This window comes from Oryx dammah, unplaced genomic scaffold (assembly GCF_014754425.2).
Source record: "Oryx dammah isolate SB20612 unplaced genomic scaffold, SCBI_Odam_1.1 HiC_scaffold_29, whole genome shotgun sequence".
NCBI classification, from domain to species: domain Eukaryota; kingdom Metazoa; phylum Chordata; class Mammalia; order Artiodactyla; family Bovidae; genus Oryx; species Oryx dammah.
Window position 1 is genome coordinate 89,540,983 of NW_024070213.1, and position 26,313 is coordinate 89,567,295.

Genomic DNA, 26,313 nt, shown 5'->3' on the forward strand with positions numbered 1-26,313 from the left:
TATGCCTCCTCCAGGAAGCCTCCCCTGACCCTCAGATTGATTGGGCCCGCTGTCTTCCACCGCTTTTTGCATTCGCCTGCATCAAGGGGTCTGGGGGTCTACAGCCCCCCTCCCCAGTCTGGACTGGCCCTGGCTGGGACCGAAAGCCTCGGCCAGGTGGACCGCGCGGAGGGCGGAAGCGCGGTCCCGGGAGGGGCCAGCGGGCAGAGAAAGGTGGCGCGCGGCCAGCCCCGCCCCTACCTGTGTAAACCGATCCGCTCGCGCGTAGCGGATAAAAGCGGCCCTGTTGGCCGGAGGTCAGCGAGTTCAGCCCCCTGTCTCTAGCCGCTCGTTCTATCCAGACCCAGCTCAGCATGTCGCTCCACTTCGGCTCCCAGGTCTTCAGCTCGCGCTCCGCCGCCTTCCCGGGCCGTGGCACTCCGGTGCGCCTGAGCTCGGTGCGCCCCGGCGGCTTCGGCAGCAGCAGCAGTCTCTATGGCTTGGGCGCCTCTCGGCCTCGAGTGGCCGCGCGCTCATCCTACGGGGCCCCCGTGGGCACCGGCATCCGCGCGGTCACCATCAATCAAAGCCTGCTGACCCCGCTGCAGGTGGACATCGACCCCTCCATCCAGCAGGTGCGCGAGGAGGAGCGCGAGCAGATCAAGACCCTCAACAACAAGTTTGCCTCCTTCATCGACAAGGTGAGCTCCCTCACTGCCAGGAGCCAGGCTCCAGGCCCCAGCAGCCGCCCCGCCGTGCCACACGTGAGCCGGGCGCTGGCAGGGCTGGTACCAGCTCTCTTTCCTCCGATATCGGGGACTGAACCCTCCCCATGAATCCTGTGGCTGTTTGTCAACCTCAGCCTCTCTCTTCTGGCAAGCTACCAAAATCAACCTGCTTTTTCCTCCCAGAATGTGTGCCAGGGGCTGTCCTGTGACCTGGAGTTCTTGGGCTGCTTTTAAAGGCCAGTTTTAGAGCTCCAAACTCTGGGGGCCTGGACTTCTTTCCCTGGGCCCTTTTCTCCGAGAGGGGGCTGTGTGGAGTCAGAGATGGGGTAGGTTGAGAACCCTTCCACCTGTCCTCTCCAGCCGTTGCTGGAAATAAAGGGCTGGAGAGAGGGAGGCTCCCAACCCTGGCTGCCCCACCTACCTGGTCTTCCAACCCTCTGTTTGGTGGTGGGAAGTGAGGCTCTTCCTGCCCTTGGAGAGAGCCCACTGAGGGCACAAGGGCCATTTAGGAGGTGTTTTTCTCGGCTGTTCAGGTCCCAAAAGAGTGGGGAATGGAGATGGGGGTGCAGACTTGTGGGGCTGGACCCAGGAACTAAGGGCTAGATCCCTGGAGCAGGGCCAGGGCCTCCTCCCTGGGCCTGGGGCAGGCTTTTCCTCTCCTGCCTTGTGTAACTCTCTGCTTCTCTGTTCCCCCATTTCCTCCTCTCCTTCACCCTTCAGACCATACACATCAGGTGCTGGGGCAGCCTCCACAGGAAGCCCCAGGCCCAGGCTTCCTCCCCCTGCTACTTAGCTGCAGCCCCCGGGTCCTGCTGCCTGACTGGCTGGTCTTGAGGAGGCTGGCTTCCCACCACCAGTCATACTGGTGCTTCTTAGGGCTCCTTTTACACTGGCTTGATTCTAGCATCCTGTCCTGAGGCCTTGTTGGACAAAGACGGAAGAGGGGAAGGGAGGCTATTGAGAGAGGAAGAGATAAGGTCCCAGCCTGAAGGGAGGGGGCCCAAGTCAGGCTCAGGATGAAGATAGGAGGGAGGCAGCCCTTTCCAGAGGGTGATGGAGACCATCACCTGTGGTGTGATGGGGAGCAGAGGAAGGAGACCCTAAAGCGTAAGCACTGGGACATGTCAGTGATCTGAGCCCTGGATATACTGGAGACAGAGAGTCCTGGAGGAGAGGCTTGTTCAGGGTGGGCTTCCTGGAGAAGAGGGCCAAGGGCTAGAGGCCCAGCTTGGGGGAAGAGCCAGTGGGAATGCGGCTTCTGCTAGGTGCGCATTGGGAGACCCTCCCAGCTGCGCTGAGTGGCACAGTCTGCCCTCCATGAGTCCCTCCCCCTGCTCCTTCTAGGTGCGGTTTCTGGAGCAGCAGAACAAGCTGCTGGAGACCAAGTGGACGCTGCTGCAGGAGCAGAAGTCTGCCAAGAGCAACCGCCTCCCGGGCATCTTTGAGGCCCAGATTGCTGGCCTGCGGAAGCAGCTAGAGGCCCTGCAGCTGGATGGGGGTCGTCTGGAGGGGGAGCTTCGGAACATGCAGGATGTCGTGGAAGACTTCAAGAATAAGTATGGTCCCCCAGTGCAACCTGTGGGGATTCGTGTCCTGGGCTAGTGTGCCCCTCTCAGCTCACCCCCTCATAATCCTTCGGGGGTCAGAGGTCAGGGGGTGCTGCTGCTCGGTACAATAACTCCCTCAAGGGAAGGAAGGTCTTGATTCACAGGTTCCCTGCCTCTCCTCCCCTTTCTTATCTTTGTCTCTGGGGGCTGTTTCCAAGTCATTCTGGTCCTTTCTCTCGACTTATTCCCAAAGAACTCTCTCAACCCTTTCCTGATCCACACTGTTCCCTTTGGGAGCCTGACCAGGGCCCAGGAGACGGCAGGGCAAGAAGCATCCTACGACAGATGTGCATCAGAACTTGTATGACCCTCAGATTATTCTAGAACAACTCCATTTTGTTCCTGTGAGGATTAGAGTCCAGCAAGTTGCAGGGACTTGATTAAGACTGCAGAGTAGATCATTGGGAATGCTGGGTCTTGCTTTGGGGGCCCTGACTCCACACATGGAGCCAACTTGAGGAAAGAAGCAGAGAGGATGATCATTGTGAGTGATGGGCGAGGTTGCAGAGGCTGGGGTGGGGGTGGGGATAGGGGTTTCTGGCCAGAGCAGGAACCAGAAAGGAGGCTATGAGGAGGGGCAGGGAGTGTGGAGGTTGGTTTTGAGGGCAGGCCTTTGAGGTGCCCGCTGTTCTCACTGAATAGAAACCAAAGCCAGAGGCTGAGTGGGCATCCCTGCCCTGGGGGCACAGGGTGGGGGGTGGGTAATGAGGGAGTTCTGTGCTCTGCCTGGGGGTGTATGACTAAGCCTGAGCAGGGCCACTTCCTGTGACTGGAGGTAGAACAAACAAAGGCCTCTGAAGGGAGCGTCCCTTCCCCCTTCCCCCCTCCCCCAACTTCCCTAAGGCAACAGGATTAATCCCACAGCAGGTAGAACCAGACAGGTGCAGGGCAGGGGAGGCCTGAGACAGCCTGTGAGCCCCTGTTGTCCAGGCCTCCCCTGCCCTGCATGTGTGCACACATGCTCCCCCCAGCCAAAGCCCCAGAGCACTTTCCTGGGGCCCCAGGCTGAGCTCCGGACCAGGCTGAAGGAGGAGCTGGAAGGAGATGTGGGGAGGGGTCCTGATGCGGCTGCCCAGGGAGCCCTCATCCGTGTACCCTCTGGGCCCAGCGGCACAGCACGAATGGACAGACAGCCTTGTAGATATTTTTCTAACTATTCTAGAGGATGGGGTAGGGGGAGTGGACTTTGGGGGTCTGGTCTCCTGGAGGACCTCTGCCTACCCGAGCATCCTGCTCCCCACTGAAGTTGCCCCACATTGCTCCTCTTGTTCTCCAGAAGCTTGTGTGCACTGCTGAGTTTCAGTTTCCGACACCTATTTTGAATCCTCTAGTAAACACTGGGCCAGGTCCAGCTGCCCTCTTTGCTCTGTGCCCGGCTTTGCTGGTGTCCTTCTATGGACAAGGGGCTGGCTCCTTGAGAGAAAGAAGGATGGGAGGGGGGCTGTGAGAGTAGGGATGGGGGCTCCCCACCTACTTGGGACCTGGTTCTTCTTCCCGAGTCCACAGGGTTCCTCCTCTTCAGGCCCCTTCTTCACCCTCAGCCAATGGGATTAAGCAGGTTAAGCTCAAGCGTCAGATGACCAGGCTTCAAGTCTGGGCTTTGCACTTAGCAGCTTGATGACTGCACAGAGTACTTTGCCTCTCAGCGCCTCTGTTCCTCTTCCTGTGAGTCACAGCAATTGTTAACAGGATTGTTGTGGACACTAAATTAGCGAATGCGCAGGAAGCATGTAACGGGGCAGGGCCATATGAAGCGGTCCATAAGCATGGCTGTTCTCTGCCTTCTCACTCCCAGGATATGCAGCCTCTGTCCTTTCATTCACATATGTTCCCTGCTCCCCCACCCCCACCCCCTAGGAATAGTCCTAGGAATAGCCATATGGATGAGTCAGGGACATTTTGCGTCATAAGTGAAAGTGAAAGTCGCTCAGTGGTGTCCAACTCTTTGCCACCCCATGGACTATACAGTCCATGGAATTCTCCAGGCCAGAACACTGGAGTGGGTAGCCGTTCCCTTCTCCAGGGGATCTTCCCAACCCAGGGATTGAACCCAGGTCTCCCACATTGCGGGTGGATACTTTACCAGCTGAGCCACCAGGGAAGCCCAAGAATATGGGAGTGGGTAGTCTGTCCCTTCTCCACTGGATCTTCCTGACCCAGGAATCGAACCAGGGTCTCCTACATTGCGGAGATTCTTTACCAACTGAGCTACTGTGTCATTAAGGAGGGAGTGAAGGTGATGCACGGCAGACCTTCACACTTGGATATGAGGGGATAGAGGCAGAGTTGCACCAACACCATGCTTCCCTTCTTTGCTGCAGGTATGAAGATGAAATTAACCGTCGCACAGCTGCTGAGAATGAATTCGTGGTGTTGAAGAAGGTGAGGGGGGCATACAGGGAGGGTAGGGGACACTGTAGAAACAGAGGGGCCCGGGGACCACATGCCTCTCACCAAAGCAACCAATAGGGACCTGTGGTCAGAGTCTGGCTGGGTCTGTAAGAGGGAAATGATGGGCTTGGAGAAGGAAAGATTTGAAAGCCAGGCCCTTTATAAGGCTATAACGTGTGCATGTATGTGTGTGTGCGTGTGGTGTGTGTGTGTGTGCGTGTGGTGTGTGTGTGTGTGTGTGTGTGTGGCAAGTCAGTAGACTTGTTTCTGGGCTTGGAAAGATTAGAATTAAGACTACAAGTTGGAGGTTAGAGAGGGCAATTGCAACCCCACAATAAGTAAGTGTTCTATCAGTTAGAACATTCAGTTATGAATGAGGGTGGCACATGGTAGGCCTGAAATAGTGAATGAATGGGCTGCCTTGAGGCAGAGTGAGCCTTCCTATACCTGGAGGTGTGCAAGTTGTTTGGAAGGCCTTAGGAATAAGGGCTTGACTTAAGACTATGATTTAAAGTACACTTACTCAGTGTCCCAGGCCCATCCACAGAAATGTAACCTGCCCTGGAGTGCTGGGCCCTTGGAGATTCAGGGATGAGTGGAAGTGAGTGCTCCCCACAGGAGCTAACCCACAGCAGAGGATGGGGCCCAGACACCATCTGGACTTGTGGTGTTATCTGTGGCCTGCCTGCTTCAGCATCACCCAAGTTGCCAGTTACACATTTGGGCTGGAGATTTCTCATCTCCGGGTGTGATATCCTAGAGTCTGCAGGATTTCATGCTCCCCTATTTGACTAGTGAAAAGCTGAGGCTCATGGAGTTGTAGTGATTTGTTCAAGGTGCCATAGCCACTAGAGGGCAGAGCCGGGGGTGTGTCTAAACCACTAAAGCCTTTAGGAACTGGTGAAGCGCTAGGTTTGGGGCTTCAGAATGCTCTGGGCTGTCAGTGCTGAGAAGGCACCTCCAGTCCTGGGGATGAGTGGAGATAATGTCCATCTCAAAGCCTGGGCGGGTCCACTGGAGGGAACTTCCTGCTGTGGATGGGTCAGGCAGCATGGATCTGCTGTATGTTTCTTGGTAGGGCAGTGGGGTTTGGTCCTGGGGTTGGACAGTACTGGCTGCCAAATGTTTCACGTACTGAGAACATGCTATCCATCTACTTCTTCTTGCCACCACCCCTCCCAGGACGTGGATGTTGCCTACATGAACAAGGTGGAGTTGGAGGCCAAGGTGGATGCCCTGAATGATGAGATCAACTTCCTCAGGACCCTCTATGAGCAGGTGAAGACCTCAGGGGTGGGAAATATGCCACATCCTACATGTCCTAGCCAGGGGGCCATCTGGTCCACTCTCTGCCTCTGGGTCAGTCTGGGTGTGTGTTGGGTGCATGTAGGGGAGATGACCCTGCTCTTTACTTTTTCTAGATTCAGGAATCGGTGGTGGGCGAGGAGCTTAGGAAGAGCTGAGGCAGTGTAGCAGGGGGGTGAAGATGGGGGGTGAGGGTGTGTGTCAGTCAAAATTGGCCTTCTAGAGACATGGGATGACCATTTGTAAGGAAGGGGGGTTGGGAGGGGCTGGAAGAAACCAGGAGGATGTTGAGGGATCTGGGCTGTGATGGGGTTCATGGGTGCACTGGGTGGGCTGGCAGGGGAACCAGGTCAGGAGAGGCTGGAGTGCCTGAGGGTTTATGCCCACCACCCAGCCTCTCTCTCTCTGCCTGCCCCTCCCATCTCCTTTCCTGCCCTGCCCTGAGCTTCCAGATCCTTTCCCTGAAGGGGGTCAAAACCCACTTCATCCCATTAGTGTGAGGCTCTGGCCTTAGGCAGAAGACAGTATGTTGATCATCAGGCTGGTGTGGGACATAGTTACACGAGAGGCAAACTATAGACTAGTTCTTACTTCTCTTCAGTCTTGCTTTTACCTGAACATCCAGCTTCCATTTGCATCTCTGAGAGAATTTCCACGTGTGTTAATTTCGGGGGCTGGATCCTTGAAGCTGATTTTGGGCCCTCCTAGTCTCATTGTGGGTCTTTATGTGGGTCTTTATGTTATGTGTGTGTGTGTGTGTGTGTGTGTGTGTGTATACATGTATATGTAATTATTTTCCTCTTGTTATGAAATACATACTCATTGCAAAAAATCTAGAAAATTAAGTAAAGGATAAAACTGAAAAAAAGCTTCGTATACCATCTCTTATCATCTTGATAGCTACCTTTTCAGGCTCTTTCTGTATGTGTATATATATACATAAAGATACAGAAGTATACATATTTAATAAAATAGAATCATGCCTTTTTTACATAACTGTATATCATGGATGTAGTTCCCTGTCCATAAATATGGCTGTATCATCGTAGAGCTCAACCCGCAGAACAACTCACAGCCAGGACTACCGCAGTTCAGCACACTCTGTCTCTTGTTTTTCCCTCTGTGATCCCACCAGACTCTTTGATTTGACGAGCTGCTGATGGGCTCCTCTGGGAGCCAGGGCTGGTGGAGCCGTTTAGTGGGTGCAGGGTCTGTTGTGCCCTCTGGCTGCCTGGTTACTCGCTCTCACTCTGGCCTCTTCTCCTTTTATCTTTCCCTAGTGCGAGGGATCCCAGGATGGGCGTGGGGACAGGAATGTGTCACCCAAGCCCTGATGCTCCATCTGGTCCCTACAGGAGCTGAAAGAGCTGCAGTCTGAGGTCTCAGACACGTCCGTGGTCCTGTCCATGGACAACAACCGCTCCCTGGACTTGGAGAGCATCATTGCTGAGGTCAAGGCCCAGTACGAGGAGATCACCAACCGCAGCCGGGCCGAGGCTGAGGCCTGTTACCAGACCAAGGTGTGTGGTCACTGGAGGCATATTTTTTCTTCCTGGCAGGGTCCTGGGTGGTGGTTTCCCTTACTCCTCACCCTGTCTCGAGCCTTTGGGGCCTGTGTCTCACTGTGCTGACAGGCACCAGGGATTAAGTGTGTGGGGGTCTCCAGTGTCCTGGGAAGAAGAGGAAGAGAAGGCCAGGCACCTGCCCAGGGAGAGATTCCAGCCTGATGTAGGGGGCAAGGCAGAGGAAATGGACATGGAGTAATAATTATTATAGCTGAACTTTGGCGAGTAAGCACGGTGCTAGGCAACATTTGAAATATTTTACCTGTATTGACTCATATAACCCACAGCACAGCCTGTTAGGTATGCAATATTATCCTTTTTTCACAGGTGGGGAAACTGAGGCATGGAGAAGTTAAGTGATTTTTCTAGCTCCACACAGGTAGTGAATGGAAGAGCAGAGACCAGATTCTGGATCCAAGGGCTCCAGATTATGTTTAATCATTATACGCACTGGGCGAGGGCAGGGCAGCTGACAGGGCAGGTGCTGAGGGAATGGGTGGGGCTGGGGTGGGGTGGGGGGTGCTGGGGTAACTGAGGGAGGGAGCCTGAGGGTTTAAAAGGGGTGTAGAGTGCTATCTCTGCAGATATAGGGGGTCATCCATGGTGCACGTGAGAACACAGGTATGTCAGTAAGGACTTGCTGTGTGACTCTCAGGCAGTCCCTTCCACTCTCTGGGACTCATGCTTTTCATCTGTGAGGTGGATGATGCTGATGAAGGGGTTAACAGGTGAGGCTCTCAGACTTCCTGTGGTTCTCCAGCGTTAGGACATGATGGAAATGGGAAGAGCACTGGTATCAGTGGGGACGGGTCCAGGGAGCCATCGTTGTCCTCCCAGTCCTGGCTGGGAGGAAGCTGAACTCTGCCCCACCCCACTGTCCAGGAGTCTGGCCTCTGGCGTCGGGTAAAGTTTGCTGGGAGTCAGACTGTCCCTCCCCGGCACGATAAGCTGGGAGGCCTTGTCACTCAGAACCTGGGGCCTTCTTTGGGTGGGGAGAAGATGAGCCCCCTGTAATCATAGCCCACCCCTGCCATACCCTTCTGTGTGGTCCCTCCAGTTTGAGACCCTCCAGGCCCAGGCTGGGAAGCATGGGGACGACCTCCGGAATACCCGGAATGAGATTGCGGACATGAACCGGGCTGTCCAGAGGCTGCAGGCTGAGATCGACAGCATCAAGAACCAGGTGGGCACCAGTGCTTGTCCTTGGGGCAGGTGAAGGGCAGCCAGCTGGGACTAGGCTCAGGATGAGAGGCAGGAGGCAGGGGCACAAGTCCTGCCCCTGCTGCCCTGGGGATGAGGCTGGGGCAGCTCTAGCCTCTCAGACCCACCTGTGGGCCCTCCAGGATGAAACATCCTTGGCCAGGTGCTGGTCTGGCCAAAGGGAGAACAGGAGTCCTAGCAGGGCATAGCGCTCGTGGAGGGAGCCTCAGGCTGCCGGCCAGACGAGAACCACCACATTACCACATTAGTTCTGAGCCCTCTTCTTGCACCTAGCTCTGGGTGCAATGTATATCTGAGAATGGGGGCCACGGGGTCTGGGGCCAACTCACCGTGACTCCCGAGACCCCGCCACATCTGCTGACCTCACTCCCCACCGCTCCCTCTCTGGCCGTGCTCTTGCCGCTTGCTGGAGATGCTGCTTGCCAAGCATCTTCATGCTTCAGGGCCTTTGCACTTGGTGTTCCCTCCATCTGGAATGTGGTTCTCCCAGCTCTGCACATCGTGCCCCTTTCTCATCGTCTTTTGTTGAGGACAAAAGACTTCATCTCAGAGATGGCTTCCTCAGCCACCTAGCCACTCTCTCAGCAGTCTGTGGGAAGATCCCTGAAACACTTAACACTCTTTGAAATGTTCTATCTTATACTGGAGTGGGTAGCCATTCTCTTCTTCAGCAGATCTTCCTGACCCAGGAATCAAACCCAGGTCTCCCACATTGCAGGCAGATTCTTTCTGTCTAAGCCACCAGGGAAGTCCATTGACTTACTAGGGAAGTCTTATTAATTAAGTGTAAGTAAATATTGTCCCTCACCTCCACTGGGATATTAAAAATGCCGTAAGAGCTGGGCCCCCTCTTCCATCTGGTTCGCTGCTCCTCCCTTCCCACACCTGACACATAGTAGGGCACAGGTGTCAGAAGACAGACTGATGCAAGGAGATCCTGTGAAGCTGGGGTAGGGGCCACTGATGAGAAAGGGTCCCCTAAGATCTGACGAAGGCATGGAAGTCGGGGAGGCGGCTAGGCTTCAGCAGGCATCTGCAGTGGGAAGGGAACGAAGCTGGTGGATGACAGCTGGGGGATGGGGTGTGAGGGTGACCTACCCAGAAATGTCCTCCCCTTGGAGCCCTGCAGGCCTGTTTACACGTGGGCGAGAATGGAAGCTTCCTCCTGGCACAGATTCGGAGCCATGAGTCACTGGTGCAGTGAGCCAGCATCCAGGCCAGGAGGGGAGGCACAGAGTAACGAACGGCAGTTTCCCGAACCCCACAGCTTCTCCCACGTCTGGTTCTCTTCTCACACATCAGGGCAGGCTCAGGTCCTGAAGCTGTGGCTCAGAGGCAGTGGAATGACCCTGCCAAGGGGGCACCAATGTGACAGGGGAGGATGCTGACCGGTGGATGGGGGCAAGGGCGTCAGCCAGCCTCCAGGGCAGGATTGGGAGGATCGGGCAGAGAGGCAGAGTGCATGCACTGAGGGGAGAGGATCTGAGGGCAGAAGGTGGTTGTGAGAATGAAGGAGGAGGAGCCCTGGGCTAGGGGATGGGATGGTGGCCCTTGGAAATGAATAAGGGGCGGCTCAGGCTTCTCAGGTGGTGCAACAGTAAAGGGTCCACCTGTCAATGCAGGAGATGCAGATTCCATCCCTGGGTCGGGAAGATCCCTTCGAGAAGGAAATGGCAACCCACTCCAGTATTCTTGCCTGGAGAATCCCATGGACAGAGGAGCCTGGCAGGCTACAGTCCATGGGGCCGCAAAGAGTCAGACACAGCTGAGTGCACCTCCCCCCCGCCCACACTATATAGGCTCCTCTAGTGGGGGATGGGCCACAAGAAAGGGAACACTAAGGCCAGGCAGGAAGTGACAGCTGTTGCTCAGGTCCCTCTGAATCACACCACCCCTATCTGTACCTGGCGGGCTGTTGACTTGGAGTCTAGGGGTTCCAGGAAGCATTTCTGTGCTCCAAGTCTCCCTGTTCTGGGCCTGTTGCAAAATGGCTCCTGTTTTCAAGGTACCTGAAAGGTGCCTGGTCAGCTGCCTGAAATTTGAGTACTACACTAGAACCCCATGGCCTTGGGGCTCCTCCAGCTAGGGGTCGGGTATGTGAGCATTTATAAATCAGAATCGCATTTACTCATAATAGCATTTATTAAGTACTTACTGGATACTAGACACTGTGCCAGGGACTTGTGTATCATTTCATTTCATTACTTGAGCTATTCCCGTCTATAGTTATATACCGTGATTACTGTTATTTTAGAAAAGAGGAGACTTTTGGCTTAGAAGGGTTGATTCATCAAGATCACATGGCTTGTAAGAGGTGGAGCCAGAACTGAAAGCTAGGCATTGGGTATCAAAGCCCATATTTTTAAAATTAATTAATTACTGCCTGCACTGGGTCTTAGTTGCTGCACGCAAGCTTTCTCTAGTTGCAACAAGCAAGGGCTACTCTCGAGTGGTGAGGTGCAGGCTTCTCATTGCGTGGCTTCTCTTGTTCCAGAGCACAGGCTCTAGGGCGCATGGGTTCAGTAGCCGTGGCACCCTGGCTTAGTTACCCCTTGGTGTGCGGGACCGTCCCAGACCAGGGAGGGAGCCTCTGCACTGGCAGGTGGATTCTTAACCACGGGACCACCTGGGAAGTCCCTCAAAGCCCATGATTTAAACCCTTGGGATTCCCTGGTGCTTGGGGAAGGAGGCTGATGCCAGTGAAGCCACAGTAAGCACGTTGCCCAGGTGCTCACTGCAGGATGGGGAGGCAGGAAGGCAGTGACTGATGAGGCCTGCAACCCCAGTTCAGAGCCCCGCTATTCCCCACAGCGCGCCAAGTTGGAAGCCGCCATTGCCGATGCTGAACAGCGTGGGGAACTGGCTGTCAAGGATGCACGGGCCAAGCAGGAGGATCTGGAGGCTGCCCTGCAGAAGGCCAAGCAGGACATGACCCGGCAGCTCCGGGAGTATCAGGAGCTCATGAACGTCAAGCTGGCCCTGGACATCGAGATCGCCACCTACCGCAAGCTGCTGGAGGGCGAGGAGAGCCGGTAAGGACATACAAGTTGGTCAGTGGGGCTTGCAGCTTGACACCCATCCGCCTGCAAGCATTTTCTGTATCCCTCCTTCTGCAGGGCACTGAGGATGGGAAGTGCAGGGAGGGTACAGATAATGCTTGCTTCTTTGCCCTTGATGGCTTTCTGGAGGGAAAGACCTTGTGGTATAAGCTCAGTGGGAAAGTTGATAACAGCATTTTTGTGTGTTAACAAGGTCATCTTATTTGATTCTCAGAACACATCGGGTAAGCAAGACAGGTATTATTGACTTCTGAGTGTACAGAGGGGAAACTGGTTAGTTTTATTAACTGAGGGGACAGAGCCACTATGAGCTCTGCTGATTCCTGGTTCAACCATCTTCCTTGGCAACAGTCTGCTTCTCATGACATAATTGAGGGCTAATTCATGTGGTGTTGACTGAGCACGGTGAGGAGGTAAATTTCCCCTGTCCCCAGAGATATTTGCATGCTTACCTGCAGCCTGTGATGAAGCTGGGCTGGGTTAGTCTTACAGGAAATTCTTCACACAAGACTCAAAACCTATGTCCGTAAACTTGGGTTGCATTCATACCTTGATGGCTTGATTGACTCATTTTGTCAACAGATAAGGGGCCTGGAAGCTTCCTAGTGTCTACCTCTCTTACCCCTGCCCTTTGCTCTATCCCCTTCTAGGACTTGGGGTTGCTGAGGTCAGCTGGGCTTCCTTCACTTGCTCCACTAAATTGAGGCCTTCCCTCCTCCCTGCAGCATAAATTCATCCTCATGGCCAAGGGCTTGGTGGCAATGGGGCTATGAGTCACAGAACAAACATACCTGTCTCGGATAGATTTTTAATTTCCAGTACAAGACCTGTTTCAGCTCCCCAAGCTGCGTAAAGCCACCGCTGCCTCCTCCTTCCCCTCGCAGTTCCCACTGTAGCTGAATTCACTCAGTCAACACTTACATTGCATTAACCATTTCAACCCATATTAAGTAATTAGCATGTGCCAGACCCCATGCTGGTGACTGGAGATGCAGGAATCAATAAGCCACAGCCTTCTTTGAGGATTTTATGATCTGGTTAAGGGAGGCAGCCATCTACATAAACAATAAGTGAAAGTGAAAGTGAAGTCGCTCAGTCATGTCCGACTCTTTGTGACCCCATGGACTGTAGCCTACCAGGTTCCTCCCTCCATGGGATTCTCCAGGTAAGAGTACTGGAGTGGGTTGCAGCAGCTACCATTTATAGAATCCTTTGTGCCCAGGGCTTTAGGTAAGTTATGAGTTTAACCCTCACAAACAACCCTGTGAGGTTGGGACAGGCTAAGACCGCATTTGCAAGTGAGGAAACGGAGGCTCTGAGACATTCCCAAGATTGTTGTAGCCAGAAGTGAAAGGCTGCAGGAAGGCTGGATGTGTGGGGACACAGGAATGAACAAGTCCTGCTTGCGGCCTGGAGGGAGGGGTGCAGGAGTGCCTCCTCCAGTGCTGAGGAGAGAGCAGCCCTCACAGGTCTCTCCTCTGCCCCCAGGTTGACCGGAGATGGAGTAGGAGCCGTGAACATCTGTAAGTCCTTGGCTACGGCCCATCACCTGTGCTGTCCAGACTAGGCTGGGTCTATTAGATGGCACATTGGCCTGAAGACCTGGCCTCACGGAGGCCTGGAGCCTCCTTCTCTTAAACAGCTTTCAGCAGGTGCCTGGAGATTCCATCCAGACAGGCTCAACAGCCCAGCAAAGCCATGCATGAGGGCAGGGTGGAGCAGGGGCAGTGTGGAGCAGCCCTCACCTCTGTCTGGGGCTACTTCTGGGTTGACCCCTGGCTGTTGGTAGGGGAAGGGTGGTGCGTAGAGGGAGGGAAACAGGCAGCTATGGCAGGAGGCTGGGGGCTCAGGTAGTGGGCCTCACACTGATGGAGACCTCTTCTCTTCTCTCTCAGCTGTGGTCAGTTCCACGGGCGGCTCTGGTAGCCGGCTGACCTTTGGGGGAACCATGGGCAACAATGCCCTGAGATTCTCCAGCGGTGGAGGGCCTGGGACCCTCAAGGCCTACTCCATGAGGACCACATCTGCCACCAGCAGGAGCCCCCGCAATTGAGCCCTGGATGTGGGGAGATACATACCCCCTCCTCCTATATTCGCAAGGAGACCCCTAACCCTGGTCCCACCCTTCATCCCAAGAACTGCAAGACAGTTTGAAAAAAGATATCAGAATAGCTTCCAATAAAGCAGCTGCTTTCTGAGGCCTGGATGAGCCCCTGCCTGGCACCTGGTATCCTGGCTTCATTAGGCCCAGAGGGGAAGGTGTGGCGAGCGAAGGGCTCTAGAGAACCCTGGGAGAGCACACTGGTGACATGGGGGCGCTGCTCAAGGGAAACTGGCTCTTACCTAGAGTGAGGCCGTGGCCCCTCTCAAGGCGGGGGCTGATTCCAGCTCCTCTCCTGAACAAGCCAGAAAGCCCTGGAAGTTCTGGTTCTGCCAGGAAGTGGGCACTGGACTCCTCTCCTGCTGAGGGAGTGGGAGGGCTGTTTGTACACCGCCTCCCCCTGCCAATGCCCTGTGCTGTCAGAGAACATTCCTCAGTGCTGAGAAGACCACAAACATTGAGCTGCCCTGGGCCTGGGTTTCGGGTGGACCAGCCAACTGGCAATTCAGCCCTTCCTGGTGCTGAGTTGGCCAGGCCCTGGGCCCTGGATGGTGTGTGTCTGAGGTCCTGGAGGGGTTCTGGGATTCTGTGGGAGTGATGGCAGTGGGAGGAAGTCTGTGTGCGTTTGGGAGGACTTTAGGGTGAGGGGGTCCCAGAGTCTGGATCCCTGGTAGGGGGCTGTCTCACCCCCTTCACCCAGGGACGGGCTGTGGATCTGGATCCCTGATGGGGTGGGGATCGGGGAGGACAGCGGTATGTTAAGGCTCTGCTTGATGGGACGTCTGTATGTGTCAGGGTCTCTGACGTGGTGTGTGTGTCTGTGAGTGTGTGGGGTGTTTGGGGGTCTGTGCTTGGGGGTATCCATCTCTGATCGACAGCAGTTCATATCTTGGGTACTGAAAGGGACGTAGGAGGTCTCTGACTGGGATTCCCTGGAGGTGATGGTGGTGGTGGGTGTGGGGGCAGGGTTGGAGGGGACTATCTAGGGAGTGTTGGTTTATGGGAAGAGGTGAAGGCTGTGTGTTTGATCCCATGGTCAGGAATTTTCGTGTACTGAGGTGGGAGTGGAGTGAGGGAATAAGGACATGGACCACTGGTGTTTCGGCCGCCACATGTGATGAGACCCTCCCCTGCTGGCTAACACTCCTCCCTGCAGCCCCTCTCGCTTCCCTCCCAGCTCCCCCTTATGCCTCCGTGTGTCTGGATTCTGGGGGCTGCAGGACACCCCCAGGTACCCTTCAGGATGTACAGTGTGGTCCTAGGGGTAGGGTACCTTAGAGACAGCTCTCTCTCCCTCTTTGCTTAGAACAGTTCCTCTGTTCCTTTGGAAGAGGGCAGAAACGGAGCTGGCAGTCCACATGTGTAGGGAGATTCTCAGAGAGCGTTATATTTGAGTCATGAGCTTAACGGGAAACTTGGAGGCCAAGCACCAGGGAGAGAGTGGGAGGGAGGCGGGGGCATAAAGTTGTTCCTCCCACCCCGGGGACGCAAACTCAGGCACCGTGGGAGGGTTTAGGAAGCGCCGGAGGCGCCCTGGGGCCAGTCTGTCCCTTAGAAGCCACGGACGTCCAAGCTCCCAGAGCAGCCCGAGTCAGGATGGGCTCTTTGCCCAGGGCTGGAGGAAACCGGTCATTCGGACTGTGGGGGGTCGGGGCAAGTAGCCCGGCGGAGTTCTGCGGGCGATTAGCCCGCCCCTCTCCCTGAGAGAAATGAAGAGACAAGCCGGAGGACAGATGCAGGAGGAGAAAGCAGCCGTTGGGGCAGGTCAAACCGGCTAGTTCCAGAAGCTCCAAGACCCGCCGCCGCCCGAGGCAGGTACGGTTGGCTTTCGGAGCGGTGGATTTACAAAGCGGAAGGCGCTATGCAAAGCGCACAAGGCGGGGGTTGCCACTGCTCTGGCCGCAGGGCGCGCACAGGCCGGTGCTCACCGCCAGGTTTCTGCTGCACGGGGCGCTGCAGACACTGCCCGTCACCGGCCGGGAGCCAGACAAGCAGAGGTCCCCGCAGACGACCCCGCCGCGGGAGCTGCTGACACCTGCGGGGCGAGAAGGTTGTGGCTCAGTCCTCGTGCAAGGCTGTTGTCAGCGGCTCCTGCCTGCTAGCCAGAGGTCCCCCCCGCCCCCCCATTCTTCGCTTGCTCAGAGCCCCTTCCCTCCATTCTATTCCCCCTTCCCCCTCAAACACCATCATACCCGGACACTCCTTCCTATAGTCCAACCTCAAGCATCCTAGAAAAACTGTTAGACCAGGCCCTCCCTATAGGCAGGAACAGCTGTTTAAGCAGCACAATCATTCACTGCCACACCCCCCTCCTTCCTTTCAGGGTCTTAAGCTGTGGCCCCTTGAGGGCCTCCTGTCTTTGTAAATAAAGCTTTATTGAAACCTAATCACATCTGTTAAGTATTGCTATGGCTGTGGATGCTTTCACATTACAACAAGCAGAGCAGTTGAGCAGAGACCGCGTGACCCACCAAGTCTAAAATATTTACTATTTGGCCATTTGGCAAAAAGTTTGCCCACCAGGAACCCCAGGCTCTTATTTCAGGACCCACAGTACAGATTACTTACAGACATTCAGAGCACTGATGCCTTCACACAACCTAGTGGGAAGAAGAAAGAGACAAAAATTAGTTGGGGAGAGCAGAACCAGCAAATTTCCTCCTCCAAATAATCTTGATGCAAATTAGATGTAAATAAGATGCGGACACGTTCCTGGCTGAACACAGGTTGGAGGGTGAAGAGATATCCTCTGCACACATGTGGTCCTCACCTCTGCTCCTCGCCCTCCAGCAGGCGCCTGTAGGTGGCGATCTCGATGTCCAGGCCCAGCTTGGAGTTCATCACCTCCTGGTACTCCTTGAGCAGGCAGGCCATGTTCTGCTTGGCCTTCTGCAGAGCCTCCTCCAGCCCTGCTAGGTTGCAGCTGGCATCGTTAAGGGCTGCTTCACCCTGCTGCTCAGCCTGGGTCACTGCAGCCTCCAGCTTGGAGTTCTCGGGGGGAGGGTAAGGTTATTAAGTCCCCTTCTTTTGGACTTAGGGTCAGAGACCAGGTATCCACTGGCCATTGACTGTCAGGGGAAGAAGAGGCCTTACTGGTTTGTTAGCTCAGGGGTTGCAAATTAGTGCTTTTGGGGAATGTTGGCACAGTGTCCTTAACTTTTTGAAATTTAACGTATAAACCCACATTCCTGGCCTCTCTTGGAAAATCAGAGGATCTGACCACACTGGGCCTGCTTTTCCATGGGGCCTGTCGCAGTTTGATCTGGTGAGCTCTGCCCATTGTGCTTTCCAGTTTACCAAATCCTAGTGCCTTTGGTTGGAGAAGGCAATGGCACCCCACTCCAGTGTTCTTGCCTGGAAAATCCCATGGATGGAGGAGCCTGGTGGGCTGCAGTCCATGAGGTTGTGAAGAGTCGGATACGACTGAGCGACTTCACTTTCACTTTCCACTTTGATGCATTGGAGAAGGAAATGGCAAACCACTCCAGTGTTCTTGCCTGGAGAATCCCAGGGACCGGGGAGCCTGGTGGGCTGCTGTCTATGGGGTCGCACAGAGTCGGACACGACTGAAGCGACTTAGCAGCAGTAGCAGCAGCAGTGCCTTTGGTACAGCCTGCTTCGCTCATTCACTAATCTCTGGGGACATCTCAGTGTGTGATCACTGACCTAAAACAATGGGCCAGAGAGGTGAAATGGGCCCCCCAAATCACTTAATGAGCTAGTGGCAGGGCTGGTTAGAAAGCATAGGTTTCCGGCTCCTCAGACTGTGCTATTTCCTCTGCCACATTTTGCCTCAGAGACTATGAAAGACCAGGTCATTCCATTCTCCTCCATAGCCCTCCCCCGACAACCCACATTCAGGAGGAATGGAGAATATTGTCTATGGAGGGGGACCTGCCTGAAGTTTCAAGTTGCTCCTTTTCCCACACTTTGGCAAGGTGTCTGACTTCAATCTCCCTGCCTCAGGCCAACCCTGTTCTCTTTCTACACCAGAGGGTGGGCCAGGACCCTGTACCTGGCACTTGGCATTCTCGACCTCAGCCGTCAGCCTCTGGATCATGCAGTTCAGCTCGCTGATCTCCTCCTTGGTGCGGCGCAGGGTCTCCCCATGCTGGATCACCATGGCCTTGATCTCCTCACACTGGGGGGAAGCACAGATGCTCATGAAACACAGGATATGCCATCCAACTGAACTCCACAGCTTGCACATCTGTACCCCATCCCGAGAGCTGCCTGCCCTTCCCTTGCCCACCCAAACAAAGGTCAATGCTTTTTCAGCATCCCTCCCCACCCCGCTAATGCTTTCAGATTTAGCATCCCTGTTCTGGGAAGGGATTGCCAGACCACTCACCTTGCTGTGGTACCAGGACTCAGCCTCGGCCTGGCTGCGACCGGCAGTGTCCTCATACTGAGCCTGAATCTCAGCCACAATGCTGTGCATGTTCTGGTCCCAGCTGTTGTCCATCTTGACGATGACCGAGGTGTCTGAGATGTGGGCATGGAGAACTTGGAGCTCCTGAGGGGAAGTGGGGGAGTGTTAAGAGCCCCTTGGACCACAGCCCCCCTCCAGGCAGCCCGCTTTCTCACCTCCTTTCCTGTGCCCTGCCCCTGCTTCTTCCACAGCCTCACTGTCTGAAACCCCAAATCAAAAGTGACATCTCCTCTTCAACCCTGGAAGCTCTCAGTGCTCCTCAGGACCAGAGTCCTGAGGCTGAGAGGAGTCCAGCTCTGAGGCCTGCTTACCTGACTTCACTCAGGGCCTCCTGTCTTGATCCTTTGGATCTAGGACTAGAACTTGAAATTTGTGATAATTGTCACTACACTAACTGGGAGCACCAGCTTGTCTGGGCTTGGCAAATAAGACATGAAGCTATGCCTTTCACCTTTTGACAGTAAACCTGCATCGGGTCGCTCAACTCTGCCCTGTGTCCCCAAACCAGGAGCCAAATGTTGGCAAGTACTTTCCAGTGTCTAACTGCCCTGTTCCTTGGTGCCCAGCTGATTTGTGGCCCCTCACCTCCTCATACATCTGCCGCAGGAAGTCAGTCTCCTGGGTCAGGGCCTCCACGTTGGCCTCCAGCTCTGACTTATGGAGGTAGGCGCCATCCACATCCTACAGGAGAGGGAGGAGCAAGAGTCTCAGTGGGGAGACAGCACAGAGCTCTCCCCAGCAGGGAGGGCGCACTCCTTGGACCCTCCTTAGCTGCTTGTTCTGGTGCCTGGTGTCATGGTGTTAGTGAAGTCCTTTACTCATTTTGAGGGGTCAAGAGCAGGTCTGGGTGTCCCGGTGTTTCCAGGCATTCCCCTCGGTACTAGGATGGTCCCTCTAGAAGGCACTATCATGAAACGTAGGATCTGATGTAAAATAGCTCAGTTCTAATGCTCATCCACCTCTCCCTGCTCTGGAATGGTATGGAAAGAAATCTAGAGATGTGTGGTTAGAAGTCATCCCAGGGATCAACTCTGCTCCCAAACCAATGTGACTCAGGGCGAGACCCTTGCTTGGTCTGTGTCTCCGTGTACTGAGAGCGGTGTTGCTGAGTCAAGTCCTAAGAGGTGAGGAGCAACAGCTCTGTTCATGCCAGCACTTCCCAGCCGTTGCTGGCCAAGGATGGAGCCATCCCCAAGCATTCAGGTGCTCTTCTGTTCACAAAAATCTATGCAGTGGCTGTTTTCTGCCAGGCTCAGAGCAGGAGGAGGTGAGAGGCCATTGGGCAGACGGGAGTTAGCTGGGCTGGTGGAAGACTGTCCTGTTTGAAGCACTGCGCTCCGATGGCCAGAGCCACTCAGGGAGCACTGGGACATTTGGAGAAAGAAATAGGGGAGAGGTTGGGCTGTGTGATTCCAGGGAAGTCACAGCTTCACTGAATCACAGAGTGCCCCCTCCACCTCTGTCCACGGTTCTGAGTTGTGGGATGTGTATTCTGGGGCCACTCACCTTCTTCAGGGCCAAAAATTCATTCTCAGCAGTGGCCCTTAAGGCCACCTCCTCTTCATACCTGGGGACAAAAAGGGCACAAGTTTCAGTGGCTAGAGTTTCAATAGGCTGGGATTTGAAGAGAAGCAAAGAGAAGGCAGGCTCAGACAAACACATTCCAGGAACTGGATCTTTTGGACGTGGTCATGGAATAAAAAAGTGTCCATCCCTCTCCTATGGGCACCCAAACCAGCCATGTCACCCACTGCTCTTCCTGTTTTAGAGGTAGGGTGGGTGCCATGCACATTTTTGTAGGCCTCCTTTCTGTCCCTGAAGCTAATTCCCTGGTGGTGGCGGCGGCACCCTGATCTAGTTCAGGTGCCCCCTTTCCTGTCCTCTTGACTTTCTTATCCTTACCCATCTTCAGGGCCCAACACAGCACCTGGAACATAGACAAATGCTTGATAAATCAAAATAAAATAAACACAGAATGATGAGGTGGCTGGAGAAGCACAGACTCGCCAATGTTTCCTCTCCCATCTCAGAAAAGAAAAAAATTTCCCCCCAGGCTTTCTGTCACTCTCTACTTTCTAGTGGAAAGTTCATCTAGGGGTCTAACCCAAATCTATCCTGCTCTGATCTCACCCCATTTCCTTTCTCTGCAGCCTCCTCCCCGATGCACTTACTTCTTCTTGTAGCCCTCCAGTGCCTCCTGTATGTGGTTGGACTGTGAGGCCAGCCTCTTGCCGTCAGCCTCTACATGCTCAGCCTCCCGCTTCAGCGTTTGGATGTAGCCCTCATAAAGGGCCTCCAGGTTGCTCTCGCAGCACTCGCGGTCCTGGTGGAACTGCAGCTTGGTCTCCAGCAGCTTGTTCTGCTGCTCCAGGAAGTGAACCTGGTGGGGAGGTGGGAGAAACAGTGAGAGGAGCCAATAAGCCCAGCCCTCCTGCAAGAGCAGGCAGAGCTCCAGAGAACTGGAGCTCACAGCAAGGTGTGCAGAGGCAGAGGGTGGGTGGATGGCATCGTCCTTACTGGGCTCTCCTGGCCTTAGGAGGCAGCTGGAGACTCCTTGTCTCCTGATTGCTTGCTCGAATCTGAGTGAGGGTCTGTCCAGTTGGGCCTGGCTGGGGTAAGTGAGACACTGACGGGCATATGGGTTGTGCTGGGTTGGGTTGGGGTGGAGAGAGATAGGGGTTGACAGTAGTGGCAATCAGGGAAGGTTTCCTGGAGGAAAGGAGTGTAGAGGAGGGTTGAGAGGGTTAGAGTAGAGGAAAGCCTTTCCCTGTGACCCTCACCAGTGCAGCGGAGCTCTGTCCTCAGTGGCCAGCCTGGGGCTTGAATGGATGGGCAGCCTGGGCAGGGCTTCTTAGCTGGGGAGGGAGGTTGGAGAGGGCAGTTTCTCACCAAGTAGGATAGCTGGGGTCTGAAGAGGCCTGGTGGAGGATGACACACACTCCTGTGTGAGGAGACACACACTCTTATGTGTCTGGAAGCCAGGCAGGTAATGTGAAGGGGGGATGATTTTCAAAAATAGGGAGAGTGGGGGCTTAGGGAAGTAAAGCATGCAAACCTCTGCTGGAAATCATTCAAACTGGAAAGATGTGACGGCAGCAATCACTGTGCCGCCAGAAAGGAATCAGCAAACAGGACCAGGCCCCCTGGTCTCCAGTTTTCCCCTTCTCAGATTTCTTTTAGCTGGATTTGGGACATTGTCTTGCCTTTTATAGGCCTGGTATCCTTTCATCCAACCCGATGAATGCAGCTAGGCAATCCCTGTGGAGCTCCCAGAAATGGAGAAAGGGGACTGCTGATATTACGCGGGATCATTTTAGGGGGTCTTAGCTGGCAGGGCTCGAGCCATGGTGGTGAGTCGCTTGCCTGTCCTGACCCCTACGTCTCCTTGCAGAGTTGCGGCCAGCACACACAGTGCACCTAGCGCAGCCTTGGGGCTGAGAGGGGAAGCCACCGGCCAGCACCCCACAGAGAATCAGTGGAGAGACTGGACACAGAGCCCGTGCTGCCGACTCCTGGGCCAGGACCCTTTCTGCTCCACTCCGTGGCCACCTTTCCCGAGTGTGAGCGCCAGCACACTCAGGATAGAGTGCCTGCGGAAGTGGGCCAGCTCTCGCTCGAGAGGAGTCGGGGAGCTGGGCCCCCAAGCTTTGAACCCTCTAGCCTCAGGGACCTGGAGAGTCTGGAAGAGCCAGGCTTGGACTCCTGCTCTGCCACCCACTCTCGGGGAATGTGGGTGGGGGCTGGGGCCGGTCCTGCCGTAACTCTCCATCTCCTTTCTCCTCTATGTGCACTCAGAGGACTACTCTGGTGGCAGTGATTCTCAAACATGAGCCCTTCACAAGCCAACTTCAGGATTTTGCCTGTTTTACTCATGATTCATCTACAAATGGATTGGTTTAGCATTTCACTAAACACTTAAATGGGGCTTAAAGGGGTAACTTTATATTAGCATCATAGCTATAAAACCAGTATCACTAGGCATACATAAGAGGAAAACAGAAAGCATGAAATTCTAGCTGAAACTGTTGCCCCAGACAGCTTTGAAGCTGAGGCTTGCTCTCTTTCATTAAAAGCATGAGAGTAGCAAGTATTAGAGGGATATTAAAGACATATTTATACCTAATGAGATTTCCCCCACTTGATTTTAAGGATCAAATTAAATAAATTAAATTAATAAATTAAAGAGATGAATTTTCTCATCAAGTGTTTTGATGTTATTTAACGATTCAATGGAACATCTGAAACTCACATAAAATATCAACAGTCCTCATTCCCCATTTCCAGGAGAATTCAGTTCAATCACTCACTCGTGTCGGACTCTTTGCAACCCCATGGACTGCAGCACACCAGGCCTCCCTGTCCATCACCAACTCCCACAGCTTGCTTAAACTCATGTCCATCGAGTCGGTGATGCTATCCAACCATCTCATCCTCTGTTGTCCCCTTCTCCTCCTGCCTTCAATCTTTCCCAGCAGGGTCTTTTCCAGTGAGTTAGTTCTTCACATCAGGTGGCCAAAGTATTGGAGCTTCAGTTTCAGCATCGGTCCTTCCAATGAATATTCAGGACTGATTTGCTTTAGAATGGACTGGTTGGATCTCCTTGCAGTCCAAGGGACTCTCAAGAGTCTTCTCCAACCCCACAGTTCAAAAGCATCAGTTCTTCGGTGCTCAACTTTCTTTATAGTCCAACTTTCACATCCATACGTGACTACTGGAAAAACCATAGCTTTGACTAGACGGACCTTTGTTGGCAAAGTAATGTCTCTGTTTTTTAATATGCCGTCTAGGTTGGTCATAGCTTTTCTTCCAACGAGCAAGTATCTTTTAATTTCATGGCTGCAGTCACCATCTGCAGTGATTTTGGAGCCCAAGAAAATAAAGTCTCTCACTGTTTCCATTGTTTCCCCATCTTTTTGACATGAAGTGATGGGACCGGGTTCCAAGATCTTTGTTTTCTGAATGTTGAGTTTTAAGCAAACTTTTTCACTCTCCTCTTTCATTTTCATCAAGAGGCTCTTCAGTTCTTTGCTTTCTGCCATAAGGGTGGCATCATCTGCATATCTGAGGTTATTGATTTTTCTCCCTGCAATCTTGATTCCGGCTTGTGCTTCATCCAGCCTGGCATTATGCATGATGTACTTTGCATATAAGTTAAATAAGCACGTGACAGTATACAGCCTTGACACACTCCTTTCCCAACTTGGAACCAGTCTGTTGTTCCATGTCCAGTTCTAACTGTTGCTTCTTGATCCGCATACAAGTTTTTCAGAAGACAGGCAAAGTAGTCTGGTACTCCCATCTCTTGAAGAATTTTCCACAGTTTGTTGTGATCCACACAGTCAAAGGCTTTGGTGTAGCCAATAAAGCAGAAGCAGATGTTTTTCTGGAATTCTCTTGCTTTTTTGATGATCCAAAAGATTTGGCAATTTGATCTCTGGTTCCTCTGCCTTTTCTAAATCCAGCTTGAACATCTGGAAGTTCTCATTTCAAGTACTGTTGAAACCTCGCTTGGAGAATTTTGAGCATTACTTCACTAGTGTGTGAGATGAGTGCACTTGTATGGTAGTTTGAAGATTCTTTGGCATTGCCTTTCTTCTGGATTGGAATGAAAACTGAACTTTTCCAGTCCTGTGGCCACTGCTGAATTTTCCAAATTTGTTAGCATATTGCGTGCATGACTTTCACAGCATCATCTTTTAGGGTTTGAAATAGCTCAACTGGAATTCTATCACCTCCACTAGCTTTGTTCTTAGTGATGCTTCCTAAGGCCCACTTGACTTCAGACTCCAGGATATCTGGCTCTAGGTGAGTGATCACACCATCGTGATTATCTGGGTCATTAAGATATTTTTTGTATAGTTCTTCTGTGTATTCTTGCTCTCCAAGCAAGAATACTGGAGTGGGTTGCCATTTCCTACTCCAGGGGATCTTGCCCACCCAGGGATTGAACCAGGGTCTTCTGCATTGCAGACAAATTCTTCACCACTGAGCCACCAGGAATGAACTTCCAGGGGAGACTAGCCTGTAAATTCTCAGGTCCTGCCAGGATGTCCAGGCTCAGGAAGGGTGGGATCTTGTCTATGGGGACCCTGCCTGTCTGGACAGAGGTTGTATATAGTAACAGTGCTCTAATCAGGAGCCCCTGCTCTAGACTCATCTCTCTGGTCTGTCTGTGCCCTGGAAGTGTGTCCATCTCCTCCATCAGCCTGGGGGCTCACTTGGACCACATATCTCCTGCACCCTGACTAACCCTTGAGTGCCCACCCAGGAAGGGAAGGTTCAGGAAGGGTGTGATCAAGGACACCCACCTTGTCGATGAAGGCAGCGAACCTGTTATTGAGACACTTGATCTGCTCCTTCTCTTCTTGCTTCACGCACTGCGCATTGGGGTCGATCTCCAGGTTGAGGGGCGTGAGGAGGCTCTCATTGACTGACACGGTGGTGATGCAGGGAGGGCTGAGGCCGCCCACGCCGCGGGAGCGGTACCCGAAGCTGTGGTCGCAGGACCCGGCGCGGAAGCCCCCGCAGACGCTGCGGCTGCCGAAGCCCCCGGTGAGGCCGCGGTAGCAGGAGATGCCGCGGTAGGGGGCGGCCGTGATGTAGCAGCGGCTGGGCCGGGGTCCGCAGGCGGAGACGCAGCTGAAGGCTCGGACCCCGCGGGGGATGCAGACGCGCGATGAGAGGCAGGACATGGTGCGTTGGCGGCGAGCGGCGGTGGCAGAGGGCAGCTGGACCCAGAAGCCCACCATGTGCCTTATATCGCGGCCCGCGGGCCGGAAGGGGGAGCGCGCGGCCCACTCGTTTATGAGCTTGGAGGTCGGGCTGCGAGCCTCTGCGAGCCGGAATTAAAGTGAACCGGGCCTCCCGGCTGCCTCCATAAAACGGCGTTCGCCTCCCGCCCGCGCGCGCTTTATGGGACCGGGTAGCGCCTGCTCAACTTCGCCGGCCGTGCGCTGCGGGCTTGGGGCCGGCGCCAGCGGCCCTAGGCCGGGACTGGGCCGGGAAACGCAGGGGCATTGGTTCTAGTCCCAAACTGGGCAGCTAGGCACCCCCGGCCCCACCAACCTGCGCCACCGCCCTGCAGGCTGGGCAGCTTTGGTCTTAGTTGCCTGTGCGGCTCTGCGAGGTCTCTGTGTGAGTGTGTTATGTGTCTGTGTGTGTGTTGAAGGGGAGGCATCTTAGAGGTCAGTTCTGGAAATTCTTGTCACGATCTGGGACAGGTGAATAACCTGTTTCCTCCTGTGCAAAATAGGGTTCCTAACAGCACCTGCGGGGGCGCAATGGGCCGGGTAGCATTTAGGGCCCTCAGTGCAGTTCAGTTCAGTCGCTCAGTCGTGTCCGACTCTGTGACCCCATGAATCGCAGCACGCCAGGCCTCCCTGTCCATCACCAACTCCCAGAGTTCACTCAGATTCACGTCCATCGAGTCAGTGGTGCCATCCAGCCATCTTATCCTCTGTCGTCCCTTTCTCCTCCTGCCCCCGATTCCTCCCAGCATCAGAGTCTTTTCCAATGAGTCAACTCTTCGCATGAGGTGGCCAAAGTACTGGAGTTTCAGCTTTAGCATCATTCCTTCCAAAGAAATCCCAGGGCTGATCTCCTTCAGAATGGACTGGTTGAATCTCCTTGCAGTCCAAGGGACTCTCAAGAGTCTTCTCCAACACCACAGTTCAAAAGCATCAATTCTTCGGTGCTCAGCCTTCTTCACAGTCCAACTCTCACATCCATTCATGACCACTGGAAAAACCATAGCCTTGACTAGACGGACCTTAGTCGGCAAAGTAATGTCTCTGCTTTTTGAATATGCTATCTAGGTTGGTCATAACTTTTCTTCCAAGGAGTAGGCATCTTTTAATTTCATGGCTGCAGTCACCATCTGCAGTGATTTTGGAGCCCCCAAAAGTAAAGTCTGACACTGTTTCCAC

The 26,313-nt window shown here is 54.1% G+C and overlaps 2 protein-coding genes across 5 annotated transcripts; one reads left to right on the forward strand and one right to left on the reverse strand.

The window, feature by feature from the left end:
* Positions 1–204: 204 nt before the first annotated feature.
* Positions 205–14,064, forward strand: KRT7 (keratin 7). Of its 4 annotated transcripts, XR_005719820.1 has the most exons (10): positions 232–680; positions 2,052–2,263; positions 4,636–4,696; positions 5,888–5,983; positions 7,366–7,530; positions 8,633–8,758; positions 11,608–11,828; positions 12,201–12,268; positions 13,344–13,378; positions 13,751–13,789. XR_005719820.1 is itself a non-coding variant. In XM_040234219.1 (9 exons), exons 1-9 carry the CDS (start codon positions 354–356, stop codon positions 13,906–13,908), a joined length of 1,401 nt encoding a protein of 466 aa, XP_040090153.1. In that variant the 5' UTR covers positions 205–353; the 3' UTR covers positions 13,909–14,064. The 4 variants fall into 4 exon arrangements, 3 of the variants coding, with proteins under 3 accessions (XP_040090153.1, XP_040090155.1, XP_040090154.1); XM_040234219.1 differs by lacking the exon at positions 12,201–12,268 and having other exon boundaries at positions 205–680; positions 13,751–14,064; XM_040234221.1 differs by lacking the exons at positions 12,201–12,268; positions 13,344–13,378 and having other exon boundaries at positions 13,751–14,064.
* Positions 14,065–16,516: 2,452 nt separating this feature from the next.
* Positions 16,517–25,080, reverse strand: LOC120858278 (keratin, type II cuticular Hb3-like). The gene is made up of 8 exons (XM_040234226.1): positions 24,697–25,080; positions 20,560–20,768; positions 19,895–19,955; positions 18,974–19,069; positions 18,308–18,472; positions 17,972–18,097; positions 16,727–16,947; positions 16,517–16,556 (listed from the first exon to the last, which is right to left on the reverse strand). The coding sequence occupies exons 1-8, from the start codon at positions 25,078–25,080 to the stop codon at positions 16,517–16,519; spliced, it is 1,302 nt and encodes a 433-aa protein (XP_040090160.1).
* Between the last annotated feature and the right edge of the window lie 1,233 nt (positions 25,081–26,313).

Excerpts from the sequence above, each read along its gene's own strand:
- KRT7 (XM_040234219.1), top strand. The coding sequence starts at position 354 with ATGTCGCTCCACTTCGGCTCCCAGGTCTTCAGCTCGCGCTCCGCCGCC. Across the intron at positions 8,759-11,607 it reads TCGACAGCATCAAGAACCAG|CGCGCCAAGTTGGAAGCCGC; the intron begins GTGGGCACCAGT and ends TATTCCCCACAG. Across the intron at positions 13,379-13,750 it reads AGTAGGAGCCGTGAACATCT|CTGTGGTCAGTTCCACGGGC; the intron begins GTAAGTCCTTGG and ends CTTCTCTCTCAG.
- LOC120858278 (XM_040234226.1), bottom strand. The coding sequence starts at position 25,080 with ATGTCCTGCCTCTCATCGCGCGTCTGCATCCCCCGCGGGGTCCGAGCC. Across the intron at positions 18,098-18,307 it reads AGTCCTGGTACCACAGCAAG|TGTGAGGAGATCAAGGCCAT; the intron begins GTGAGTGGTCTG and ends GCTTCCCCCCAG. Across the intron at positions 16,557-16,726 it reads CTGGAGGGCGAGGAGCAGAG|GTTGTGTGAAGGCATCAGTG; the intron begins GTGAGGACCACA and ends TCTTCCCACTAG.